This window comes from Cupressus sempervirens, chromosome 1 (assembly GCF_028749045.1).
Source record: "Cupressus sempervirens isolate cs-2001-9-10 chromosome 1, ASM2874904v1, whole genome shotgun sequence".
In the NCBI taxonomy this organism is placed as follows: Eukaryota; Viridiplantae; Streptophyta; class Pinopsida; order Cupressales; family Cupressaceae; genus Cupressus; species Cupressus sempervirens.
In genome coordinates this window covers 743,311,318-743,325,343 of record NC_143118.1, presented here as the reverse complement: position 1 = coordinate 743,325,343, position 14,026 = coordinate 743,311,318, and the positions used below count along the sequence as shown (strand labels likewise).

The window sequence follows — 14,026 nt, the reverse complement described above, 5'->3', positions numbered from 1 at the left end:
TTGACAAACACACAATGGTCTTCGACAACGTCCTGCAAAACAAGCATTAGTTGTTTGTTACGATCATGTCTTTATTCCACGATTGCCACATGCTGTAAGGAGACCATTAGTAACACAATAAGAATATACATTTTTTAACACCATTAATATGTTACTAATTTTTAATTTAACTTCAATGCATCCATCAAACAACTTCACTAATGAAAGAAATAAATAAATAATTTAAATGTACAATATTTTTACCAAATTGATGCTTTCGATTTTGCAAATGAAATTCATGGCAAAGACAAACAATGCACATAGGTCAGGTTGATGGCAAATAGTTATACAAATGGCAAATAAAAAGACAAATGGCAACTTTTTCGATTTCTTTTGGGTGTTCGCACGAACACGTTGAATTACATATGTTCGGGTGAACATGTGTCCAAACTTTTTCGACGGTCGTAAATTTTTATGGTGCATGTTTGTGCAAACGTACGTTCACGCAAACATGGTAAATATGTTTGCACAAACGGCATGTTCGCACGAACATGCAAAATCACAAAAATTTTCACCTGTTTTTTAGATTTTTTTTTTTTGTTGTTTTGACTTCCATAATTGTAGGAGAATGATCTCCTATTGTAAAATAAAAAATTTCAAAACGTGCTGCTCAGAGCAAGCTTTCCAATGACTATAATTTTAATACATAATTTAATCATTAGGACTTTCAAATATGAGTTTAACTCATTATAGGTTCATTGCTGATTGAACATCAACCGACTTTGACACCTTGGGAAAATTAGTATTAAACTAGGTCAATTTTTTTTGAAAAATATGGATGAATTGGCTTATTGAGATACCTTTTTATTCAAAAAAAAAAAAAAATGGTTTATGATAAATTGACTTCAAATTATCTGTGTCAAACGGAACGTATGTCTGCATTATGGTTCATGTCACTTCAAAACTTCATAAACTATAAAATATTCAACCAAAATCAATCAAACCAAATGCATCCTCTGGATATTGATGTTACAAATCTAACGTCGAAAGGATTACTTCATTATCATTTCTAGAAAAAAGTTATGTGTGTCAAACGGATTGTCACTTTTTAAAATATTGGATTTTATTATGTACCACTTTTCAGAGGAGATAAAAAAAATTGACATAAATAATTTTTTTTTTAGATTAAAAAACATGGTTACAAAGTAGGAACAAAGTACTCAAAATCACTAGTTTATGTCATCTTGAAATTATTTTATAGTTTTGGAGATATAGTCACTTGAACGTGACTTTTTTTGCAAAAATATTGATTTCAGTGTCAAAATTGGTCAAAAAGTGGAACCCATTATTGTGGGATCACCCATATTATTGTGTTGCTTTTTGAAGATCATAATGATTCTTAATGACTAACAAGAAACTAACAAAAACAAGTGAAAACCTATAGAAGCCATCAAATGACACAAAATAGCTCACTAGCACACCTAGCGCACCTGTGTAGGTGTGCAAGGTGCACCTAGTTTACTGTGGGAGGACATAGAAACTTGGTGTGCACACTTAGCTTGGTTGTATACCTACACATATCCACCACGTGTGCAATGTGTGTAACTAGGTTTAGCGTAGGTTGCTTGAAATGGGTTCAATGCACAAGTGGCACACATAGCATTCTTGATATGGCACACATGGTGCTCTAGTTTGTTGAGGGTTTACCTTGGCTCTTTAAGCATATACTATGTACAAACTCACACACATGCAAGGGTATGATAGTGCAAAAATCAACATCTTAGAAGCAACAATGACACACATTTAAAGGTTGCCTTTTTATTTATAAGCACAGGGATTTTTTGACTAATGGCACTTAGCACAACTTAGAAGTGTGTGCAAGTGTGCCATGTGCTCCTATGCACACTTCCTAGGGAAGATTAAGTTTTTTGCTTTAGTTAAACTTTGGTCACTTTTATAGAGTGGGAATGCACCTTCTATTGATCTTCCCAAGATCAATAGTGCATATATCTTATACCTTTTGTGACCCAGTTAGCAAGAGAAACCAATGGAATGTGTTGCTTTTTCTAGTGTGTCTGACATTTTCCAACTATTTCTAACACCTTTTTAAAACTGGGATGCTTGGCCTCATAGAGCACACGTGTCATTAGGAAACTTTTTCGCATTAGTCAAACCTCACACATCTTCAGATTGTGGTAATGTGCCTACCGTAGATGTTTCAAAGATCGTCAGTGTCATGTTTATAATACAAAAAGGTAACCCCACTGCTTAGCTCAACCAATGAAATGACTCAAAATCCCCAAAGTGCTTTGACAACCACCTAACAATTCTAAAACTATTCTGACATCTTCCAGCTTTTGTGACATATTAAAGAGTTAATGTCACAAAGTGCTACATGACAATCACTATTTTTCTGCATTTGCTAAAGGTTGAACAAATTCATATTGTGGGCAAGCACTCATCGTTGATCTTTTTGAGATCAACGATTAGCAAAAATAAACCTGTAGTGGTTAAAGCACTTTGGGAAATATTAAGAGATTAACAAAGGTGAAACCACTGTTAAGGCAATGGTTTACGGGAACATCAAATTAAATTCTGGGAAAGTATTTTTTAAATAAAAATGGGAAAAGGTAAAGATAAAACCTTAGGGTAACAAGCTTCATGTGCAATTTTTATTAAACACTACTTTCTGAAATTTTAAATAACTAGGGCACATAACAAGGGTTTAATGAAATATTAATAATTTCATCTAGGGTTTTTGTTTTATTTCACATTTTAAACATAGGACCACAAGTTTTTTCACTATGGAGTGTAACAAAACTATGCAGGGTGAAAAACCAACCCAACATGCCACTCGTATCTGCATCCTCACATGTCACAACATCAACACACTAACCAATCACTAAACACTTAAAGTTAGTAAAAATGAATACCAAATTCATATAGACCATTTTATTATCTTTACTAACGTAAGTTTGACTTGTAAATATATATTAAACAATTGAGTTGAAAAAATACATATTTATGACACAACTACAAATTTATTAAACTATACGAGTTATATTGAAAAAACCGACTTGGGAAAATACTTATGAGTTGACTTGTGGAACAACTACAAATTCTTAAGGCTATTTCTAAATTCTTATAGTTATCCTCAATGTCCATACCAACGAAAGCAACTCAGAAACGGTACTCTAATTGCAACATGGTTGCATGATGATGAGAAAATGGAACTATGTAGTTTAATGTTAGTGCCAGTTCCTATCTGTTGGGCAGATCTACATGGCATCTAGAAGGTGGTCTATTGTCAGTGACGTGGAATTGGGTACAGGAATCTACTTAATTAAGAATCGCAAGAGTGGATAAATTTAAAAATGTGCAGGGAGAGAAATATGGGTGTAGAAAACAATACATTATCGCAAAGGGAGGATCTAAACTCAACCTCCAGTCAACTAACTCAGGTTATAATGAATGTTTTCGTACCATGAAGAAAGGAAGAGTCAAACAAAGACGGTCCACAAGTGGGCACTTCCTCGTAAGTGCGCCTTGGACGGTTTTGGCTGCCCCTGTTATTTTTTAATGCCCATCACTGGTTTTCAAGTCATGTCTGTGGGTCCTAAAATTTGGAATTCACACGATATGTGTTGCAGGTACTGATGTGATCGACACAAACAAATATACAAAATTGTGATCCACCGCCAGAGCGTGGACTAATTTGAAAAAGACCTAAATTCGGTAACTTACTTCATTGTTTATTTTGCTACATATTGTAGACATATATCAGTACAACGAGTCCGCATTTTACAACCATTTATGAGGTTTCTCTTCTCATCATATGTACTGATCCCCAGCTAGATTGTTCGGTTTCTCCAAATGGGCGAACAGATCCTGCACGCAGTTGTGTCGCCTTCTTTACATAAGGTGTGCATTTCTACTAGTTTGCTGTGATATGATTGAGTTTTTGGGTAGATTAATGGGGAGAAAAGTGTTTTTCTGGATTGTATAGGGTAAGATAGGCTGGACCTAAAAGACACTAATGGTTGAAATTGTATTTTATCTGTTGTTTTTAATTAAAATGCTAATCATTGGGGAATATATATTTTCAAAAGATTGTTTTTAGAACCAGTTGATTGTATCTTATCTATCGATATTTGAGATCAGAGAGAAATGTTAAGAATCTAAATCTGTAGATTTCTTTTATTGAGTGTTAGGGCAATCCATTATGATAAAGAACTTATAATATCAACGATTCTTCCCAACAGAGTTTATTGAAAACTTCAATTGGAATTGTTAGTGTTTGAATCCTAGGCGCAACTTAAAGTGCGTGCTCAGAGACAGATGATGAATGTGGGTTCTGTTATGACAGGCTGGATTTCGAAGCCAGTCGGTTGCAAATAGATATATTATGTTGGAGTTTTAGTCAAAAAGTGATCATGCCGAATCTAAAGGTTTTAATGATTACTCTTGGAATGAATTTTGATACAGTTTTTAATGAATATTTTGTATCACACCTCGTTAGATATCTATTATCATTAGGAGGATGGTGAAGAATATACAGTTGTGGAAATGCCTTAGACCTTAATGATCTATTAGCATATGGAAGGAACAGAAAACAGTACTTTTGTATATTTTTCATGATTGAATTTCATTGTGGAATTTCAAATTTATTATTAATAGGATTAATATGAATAATGTTTTGAATACTGACCCACTATAAGATATAGACAAGTGATCATCATAAATCGATATTTATTTTATATGAATGCTTTGAATCGCATTCAAGAATCCCAGAGAAGTAGGAAACTATTAATTCATAAATGTTCATTGAAAGCATGAATTGGAGTGTTAACAGGTCTTAATAATTGAGCGAGAACTTAGATGCCCCGTTGAAAAGTTGCTATCGCTGTTAGATTTTTTTGTGATTGCAATGTTGAATACCAACAAAGCATTAATTAGAGTGCTTAAAGACCTCGTTATTCTAGTGGGGACATAGACGCCAGCCCTATCAAAATGTGCTATTTCTCTTAGATTTTCTACTTTCAATCTTTAAATACAAAGAAAAAAAGAACTAGAGTGGCATAAGATGTTGATCTTTGAGTGTGAATAGTTTTTATATTTTCAATATTGAATACCCATTGACAATAGGTGTTTTACATATCTTGCATAAGATGCAGCTAAATTTATTTCTTCGAATCAACATTCCAAATTATCTCCCATTTTAGATCTTGCATGCCATTTAGAATATACTGCGTTTGAGTATTTACATGCTATTTACAATGGGTGTTGACGTCCTTTTAATGCAGAAACAGAAAACAAATGTGGACATAAGTTCAGATAAGTCGGTGGGCCTTGGAATCTTTAGACTGGCCGTAGACGTCGAAAGCTCAATGATCTCAAGCAACAATGAAGAGGGCATGATGACGATAGAGGAGGATTCCTTCTCTTCATCTTCTGCGACTGCAAAACCGCTTATCTCGCTCCCAAAACCGCCTCACACCCCTCTTGAGAGGAAGAGCAGCGGAATGAGCGGTATCTCAGTCGAGGAGGCATCCGAACGAAGTGACGTCACGAAACCGGTATCATCCCAATACAAGGGCGTGATAGCCCAGCCAAACGGCCGCTGGGGAGCTCAGATATACGAGAAACACAGGCGAGTTTGGCTGGGGACATTCAGCGAGGAAAAACACGCCGCCAAAGCATACGACACCGCCGCAGTCAAATTCCGCGGCGACCAGGCGGTCACAAACTTCTCTCCATCCGCCAGCGCCTACCGGGAAACCGCCTTTCTCCGCCGGCGTTCCAAGGCCGAGATCGTCGATATGCTGAGAAAGCACACCTTCGAAGAGGAGCTCCAAAAGGCCGCAAAACCTTCGAAATCTGATGCCGAGGTCGCGGGTTCGAATCACGGGGGATCAGAAGAAACGAGTGTCCACGTCCGAGAGCGTTTGTTCGAGAAGGCCGTGACGCCCAGCGATGTGGGGAAACTGAACAGGCTCGTCATTCCGAAGCAGCATGCCCAGCGATTCTTCCCTCTCGCCGCCGCCGAAAGTGAGAAGGGCGTTTTGCTGAATTTTCATGACGGCGCCGCCAAAACATGGCGCTTTAGGTATTCATACTGGAGCAGCAGCCAGAGCTACGTTCTCACCAAGGGATGGAACCGCTACGTTAAAGAGAATGGGCTGCAGCCAGGAGATACAGTCCTCTTTGAACGCGCCACCGGCTGCTCAGGTCAGCTCTACATTGCCTTCCGCCGCCGCCGCCAAAGTTCTGCCACACCAACAAAACCCTCCGCTCACGGAGGCTTTTGCCTACAGCCGCAGTTTACAGGGTACCGCCAGTGGCCGCATGATTTTTACTCGCCTCCGCCGGTTCAGCAAGTATCTGTTGGCCACTGTTGGATTCCCTCCGCAGACAATTCCTTGTCTAGGGTTTCCGTACAAAATGGCTTTCCAAAATTGATTTTCCAATATGGTTTTCCAGTGTCTGTACCAAATGTTTTGCCATCCCTGAAATCCGTGTCAATTGATGGGGGTTCATCGCCACTGGAGTTACTCAGCATTGGAACAGAGACTGTTCCGTCTTCCTTATCTGTGAGGCTTTTTGGTGCCAACATAAGTGGGTCTTCTTCAGTGACGTTGAATCTTTTTCCGTCTAGTAATTAGCAATGTAGTGCAATAGTCGGGGACCTGGGAGTTGTGAAGAAGTTCAAAATTAATGTATAATGCAGCTGTTAAGAATGTACGAAGAATTAGTAGGGTCATTCTTAAACATTATATACTAAGGGTTTGTTTGGCAGTCCAAATAGGAGTGCATATGTAAATTATTAAAATTTTGAATTTTTTTTTAGGAGCTCCAAATTAGAATTGGAATAGGAATACCTAGTTCAATTTTGGTCCAATAATGAACATTTGCAATCCCACCTAAATAGGTGGAATTGGAATACATATTTCTATTCCAGTTTTATTTATTTTAGAAAACATAATTTTTTTGGTCGATGAATTCCCCAGCAGATACTCCCTCAACCAAATAGAAAATAGGAATATAAATTAGTCTACCAGACAATTGTACAAGGAAAAGGGATCCAAATTACTTTGTTCTTGGGTTTAACATAGATTGTGAATTTCAAGTGTAAATCTCTTCTGCATTGTACTTGTTTAGCCCTAAAGCATTTGCTAAAACTTTTGATATGTCGAATGCAATGGAAATAACTTGTAATGGTGAAAGCATTTATTTTTGGTGGAGGAAATAGATTAACTTGCTATGATTTCTCGGAGGTTAAAGGATATTGAACAAGGTGCCTTGGTTAGAAGTTTTCTTTCATTACACTATTGCAATGTGGAGAAGTGGCTTGATTTCAATGTAGAGAAATGCAAGGGTGAAATAAAGGATTTAGTTTCCTAGTGAGACTTTCTAGCATTCTTATAATTGTTCAAGAGTAGCTAAGTATTATAGAATGAGTTATCTGTAATAGACATTAAGAGTAGTAGCAGTGATCAAAATTTTGCAAAAGATCTTTTTAATCTTTTGGGTATCAAGGTGCTAAATAGTAAAATTGACATTAAAACTATTTCTAAATACTTGAATTAGTGGAAGTAACTTGTGGTTGTGAAAATATTTATTTGTGGCAATGGAATGTGTTGGTGTTTTCAAACATCACGGTTTCAAATTACCCTGATGAGAACAAGATACATCTAGGGGTAGCTACTTCCCATCTTCAACATACCTTTTTAGACATCAGACCAACTATAAGGCTAGACCCTTTTTCTACTTCAGGCTCTTCAAAACCTAAGCAAGTGAACCTCAGATTCACTTATATGGTACTAGTGCTAAAACATACACTTGAATCTAACAAAGTAGATAAAAACCCTTAATCTTCTAACACTTATGCAAAGATCTCAGACATGGAATAGCTAATAACATGACCAAATAAATTGATAAGCTAAGAGACGGCATCCTTTTCAGTTCTTCAATAGTAAAGGGAAAGATATTTGATTAATCATGTTGATTTCAGCAAAACCCCAAATATGCACCAGTAAGAACAAGTTGATCCTATAGCTGATCAGTGCCTTATCTATTGGGAAATTTCACAAATCACGCACGTACATCTGTGATACCAGTGACATATTTCATACATCAAGATATTAGATCTATCTTATCACTTTGTGAATTAGATATCGGTGTCCATAAAGACATTATTCTCATAAAATATTCTTCTCAAAATAACTAGCAACCCTATCAGATACATGAAGCATTTACTAGGCGCTTTGTTCCAACAACAAAATATATCAGGCATACAACCTTAACAAGATGTAAATAGGTCTTCATTCTTTGTGCTTAAACTACATAAGATTTTAGATTACAGAGATAGGAGACAAGACTCAGAATGAAACTAAAAGATTCTTGCTCATTTGTATTCATTTCTTTGAAACTATACATTTAGATGCATGTAAAACAACTCGTGAAATCACTAAATAGATTAGAACTAACTATATTATCTTAACTATTACTGTTCATACAAGAGAAATATGCTAAAGAACGTGGTATCACAGTAGTGAAATATGTTCAAAACTGGAACCCTTGGTCTCATAGATCTGAGAAAACTCAAGATTAGAACCTCCATAATGAATAAAAAAGAAAGAGATATCGGAGATGAATGAAGTCCCGAATTTGATTTGGAAGTGACATATGTCTATTAAATATTCGTTCCTTGCTATTGTAAAACATCTCTCATCTTTCTACCCATGAAATTTGATATGATTTTCATCATTGTTTTGTAACAAACCTGAAATATCTCTTCCTCAATGATGAAAACCCTCGTGTTACCAAAATATTTGAAATCCATCATGAAATGTTGATAATAGCTTCATTCAACAGGCTTGAAGGTGACCAAACTTGACCCTAAATGCATTTTTACTACCTCTTTAAACATTTAATTCATTACCTTGCTAGAAAACAAATCTAAACCTCAATACTAGAATGTGGTTGCAAACTGAGTATCTAGGACAAAACACTGTATAACTTGAATAGATGACTTTCTGTGCAAAAATAAACTCTTTAAACAAAATGTTTGTTCTCTCCGAATTCCAATGATATATAATATCACTACATTTTCTTACCAGGAACACCCAAAATCCCATTTTGAAAAGCATGCCCCTTAGCAAGGGTCTCTGGTCTGCACTTGCCTCTTTAAATTTTATCCAAAGATTTTTAAAAAGTTCTAAATTTGAAACTTTGGATTATATCCCCTTTTTGAATTTAAAAACTTTCCATGGGAATTTTAAGAAAAATATTTTAAAACTCAATTTTTCATTAATTCTAATTTTTTACCCCATCCATGAATTTTGGGTCAACTAAGTTTGACTTTTCTACCATGTGGTAGTATGGCATTAGTTAGTGTCTAGCATGTCACCTTCCACCCGTCACCACGTGGCACCGTTTGACAAGTTGACACATCACTACCACATGTCAATTTTTGATTGGCTACTTGACCACTTTGTCAGGACCACATAACCTTCTGCCTGGCACATGCCACCTCATCACTGACTGGGGCCCGCTGCCACATGGTAGCTAGGCACTTCCCTGCATTCACAGTCAACAACTGATGAGTGTAAATGTGGTAATGTGCCCTTGCAACATGTGGCACCTCTTCCCACATGTCACCTCAGAATCTGCACCATGTCTAAAGCATCCTCACCACTTGTCATTGTCTGATTGGTCCATACAAGTCCAACTAGTGCCACATATCAATTTTTGATTCATCCAGATTCAACGTCATCGCCATATCGTCTAATGACGTCATTATACTCATTCAAAAATTCAAAAATTCACTTAATGTCACCCAGCTAGTTAGTGAGGGGTCACATGAACTTGCAGCTTCCAAAAGCGTCATGTCTCTAAGACATTATATGAGGTGAATGTTGGAGTATATAAATAGGAAAATGCTCCTCCATTCACCCAATCTGGGACAAATACATAACCATGTTTTCCTTTCACCTTCAAGCCATTTCAACTCGGGGCCCTGCAAAGGTATTTATATGCACCAAAATGGAGTAATGCAAACAAATAAAGCGTGAGCTTAATAACTTCAAGAAACAAAAAATCCATTCTGGTCAGGAACGTGAGGAAGGATGGAATCACGTTTTTGAGAAAACATCTCATGATTATAATTCATCCTTTCTTTTCCACTGGCATCTTCATAAATATGATTGCCTCTTCAATCGATACTCGCTAGTATTTGGCAGACTACGCATGTAATTGTTTGGGGGGCAGATTGGATTATGATTTTGTACAGTTCATGCCAACAAGGTGGATATTGCTGGAAGCTGGAGATTTTTAAAAGGTTATTTTAGCTGCCGCTCCCACTTATTACATCAAACTAGAGCTATTGAGTCGGCACTGTCCTTTAACAATCACTGCCTCCATAGATCACATGGACACAAGCTCTGGGCTACGGCTTCCTCAATCAACAGCATATCATCTCCTTCAAGTTCAAACATGAAACGTGGTGCTCCCTCCTTTGCCCATGGATGTGGGTATCTTGTTCCTTATTGCAGACCATTTACCCATTTTTTAAAAATAAAAAACTTCATGCTTTTAATGGCGGCATTTTTCATTCCATATCCCTTTGGACGGCTACTCTTTTATGTTCTAATTCAGATCGAAGGGTGCTATTGGTGCGGAATCCTTTCCATGCTGAGCCATATTCTGCAGGTCTTCACTGAATCATCCTTTGATCGCACTGTACAGGAGACGTACTGTCATGTATCTTTCAATTGCCTGCTCCAAACTTCACGCACATACCAGTCCAGGCGCTATTAAAATGAAAGCTGATAAGGGATAAAAATAATCGGTGGCTCCCATATTTGTCTTACTTGGGATGTTATTACTCTCATTTTCTACAGCTATAAGCATCTCAAGTTTCAAATTCTTCACATATGATGGATCACTGTAGCGGCAATAGAAATTCTTATAATCTGATGATGAAAACAATATTGGGGCAGACATCACAAGTAGATGTAGATGGCTTAACACGACATATGACTGTTTTGAACTACCTAAACCCACCAATGTAAGAAAAGGAGCTTTGATTCGTTCATATACCTATTAGAAACTAAATCAAGAACAAGACATTGAGCCTACTCCCTAAATTCCCTGATCCTGTTCAAAAGGAAATAGATAACTAGCTTGCTAAGAAGTAGCTCCCTCTCTTTAGATACTTCTTCTGAAGCATTCGCTTCTAATGTTAAGATTTCTTGAAGAGATGACAAGCAGCTTGCAACAACCTTGGCATCAGGATTATGCATCATAAGTGCCTTTAGGGCCATAGGGAAATTAGAATCAATGCAAATAGATGGAGAGATGTGATAGAGCTTTAATGGCCCGATGGTTGCCACTATCCTCACATAACTATTGCTATCATGAAGCATTGTTCTCAGAGGACCCACAAGATATTCCACTAGATTTTTCACTCTGAGAGAACAAAGGCTCCTAAGAGAAAGCCCTATGATCATGGGATCTTCATCCTAACAATCTTTTTGGGGAAAATTGATGGTCAGAAGAGCCAAATCTAGATGAACCTTTGCATAATTTCCCACATAGAGATAGCACATCTTCTTTAAGAGTCTTGATAAAATATTGTTGATCAAAATGTAAGAGAAAATGTTTGAATCATGCTAGTAAGATTGCTTATCTAGCTTTGAGATAACAAGTGTGGCATTCATGATCCATGCCACTGCCACCATGTCACAAATCCCAGCTTGCATTTGATTTAGTCCTTCATTGCCTTGGACCACCAAATACTTACTCCATTTTTGAAAAAGTGTGTATGAATTTGTTGAATGAACACAAGGGCCTAAACCATCACTAGATGGAGCCTTCCACAAATGTTTTTCTTGTACCTATGTTGAACATTTTCAATCCCTAGTGACTTGTTCACTAGATGAATTTAACCGGGCCTCATAGTGGGTCTGGCTAATTTTTTTTTCAAATTCAAACACTTGACATCTCAAATGGGCTTATTGAACATCCTATACTAACTGGATTCAAATTTGAGAATTGATTCATCATTGGAAACTTATTTCACCTCTTTTCGCAACTTGTCCCTTTTGTGCCAAATGGTCCACAGACTGACTTTAAAAGTTGACCAAAACACTTGACTGGGCTCTGAAAATAGACACAGTGATTCTTTGCTTTGCATTCTCTTACCCTGTTGAATCTCATCTCATGAAAACTTCTCAGTCAAAAGAAATTGACTATTAAAGTTGCCTTCTCAAAATTGCTTGCAAGAAAACAAGTCAGAAAACCATAAAATGCATTTAGATTTGGCTTTGAAAATAGGAAAAACTGACACTTAGGGGCAAGAAAACTAGGGCATTGGTTCATTATCACGAGGAGAGTATAGGATTTGGGCTCATGACAAAAAACTGCACACATTTGGTAAGCAGTCAAAGTGGACTACTCTGATTTGCAGAGCTCGAAACAATGGCAGAAAAGCAATTTTTGCAAATAGAATGGACCTAGGAAAGTGTATAAAAAGATTCATCAAGACTTACAAACTGACACACTTAAAAATTTTTCAAAGTAGAACACAATAGTACAATCCATTCAATCTCAACAATCATGGATTCAGAGTTATGACATCTTGAATAGGGGTATCGACCAATCTACACTCTATGACACTAGTAATACTTTACAAATTGTTTTTGAAATTGCATTTGACAACTTATCAAATAGATTCGTCATAAGCTCAAAATTAAAACATAACAATTATACAACTGCTATAATGCAATACAAAATTATTGTTTTCATTTTGGTCAACTAGGTCAAAGTTATTTCTAATCAAATAGGGACTCCTAGAATTATGAACAATTTGCATCAGCATGACAACAATAAATGACTGACTTTGAGGGATTCAAAACCTAGTCAAAACATATCAAAATGACTTGAAATTGAAAACATAGGTTTTGTGATATGTATACTAAACACTCTCAAAGTGGTTAATCATGAAACATTATTGAGTGCGAGAGATTCAAATTTAAACTAGGCCTCCTGTCATTATTTGACACTTAAGCAAAAAAGTAGATTTGGGCATTACTCAAAATGAAACTTCACTGAATGACTCAGAATGGAAATTTATCTTCATTGGATGAGTGGATATACTAAATGCAAGGTGTTAGAAATATTAAACACCTCTTAAGCTTCAAAAGGACAGCCAAGTATACATGCAATAAAAAAACACTTATAGGGCTTGATTTTTAGGATGGTACTCAAAATCAAGGCTTCAATTTTGAGTCCCAACAGTTTGGATTAACATATGGCTTTTTTCTAGAGGTGAATGGATACCGAACAAGGTTCCTCTAACAAAAGAAGTCTTCCATGACTTGTAGATAGTTTTGCAATGTGGAAAGGTAAATTACTTTCAATGTAGAGAAATGTAATGACGAGAGAAAGTATGATGTCAAAGCATAATGAACAAGGTGTCACAAGTAGTACTAGCTTTTTTAGGTTGATACTAGTGTAGTTAAAAGTTGTTAATAATTTCAAATATAAAGAAATGCAAGGGTGAAAGAAAATATTTAGTTTTAATGGTTAGACTTCCTAGGGCTCTTTTTAAATAATGAAATGCAACTTAGTATTCTCAAATAGGTGATATGTAATAGAGGAGAGTGGAGAAAAGAGCCAAAGTTTTAATATTGAAATTTGAAGAAAGATGTGTTTAATGAAATATGTTGTAAAAATATCAAAGTGAACTAAAGAGTTAGGAGAGATCCCTCTTATTGAAGAATAAGACTTAGAAAAAGAATATCAAGAAAATAAGGAAATCATACAAGGAAAATATATGAGTATGAAACTAAAAATGATACTAGAATAAAATAAACACTCTATAAGGGATTGCCTCTATATACAAGAGCTACTTTGAGAAGATCTAGAGAAAGAGAAATACCCTAAACAAATAACCATGTCATCTGATGCAGGAACATCCAAAGGTATAAGGGCAATCCTGTGTCACCCAAAAAAATGTACTTAGACTTAGTTTTTGTTTCATGTG

General features: G+C 36.2%; 1 protein-coding gene across 1 annotated transcript; it reads left to right on the top strand.

Annotated features, from left to right (window-relative positions):
• The first annotated feature begins 3,776 nt into the window (after positions 1–3,776).
• On the top strand, positions 3,777–6,823 carry LOC149580045 (AP2/ERF and B3 domain-containing transcription factor RAV1-like). The gene is made up of 2 exons (XM_089812824.1): positions 3,777–3,900; positions 5,283–6,823. The coding sequence occupies exons 1-2, from the start codon at positions 3,853–3,855 to the stop codon at positions 6,639–6,641; spliced, it is 1,407 nt and encodes a 468-aa protein (XP_089668950.1). The 5' UTR covers positions 3,777–3,852; the 3' UTR covers positions 6,642–6,823.
• The last annotated feature ends 7,203 nt before the right edge of the window (positions 6,824–14,026 follow it).

Bases quoted from the DNA above. Each gene is read 5' to 3' on its own strand.
- LOC149580045 (XM_089812824.1), top strand. From the start codon at position 3,853: ATGGGCGAACAGATCCTGCACGCAGTTGTGTCGCCTTCTTTACATAAG. The intron at 3,901-5,282 runs GTGTGCATTTCT...CTTTTAATGCAG, and splicing joins TGTCGCCTTCTTTACATAAG to AAACAGAAAACAAATGTGGA.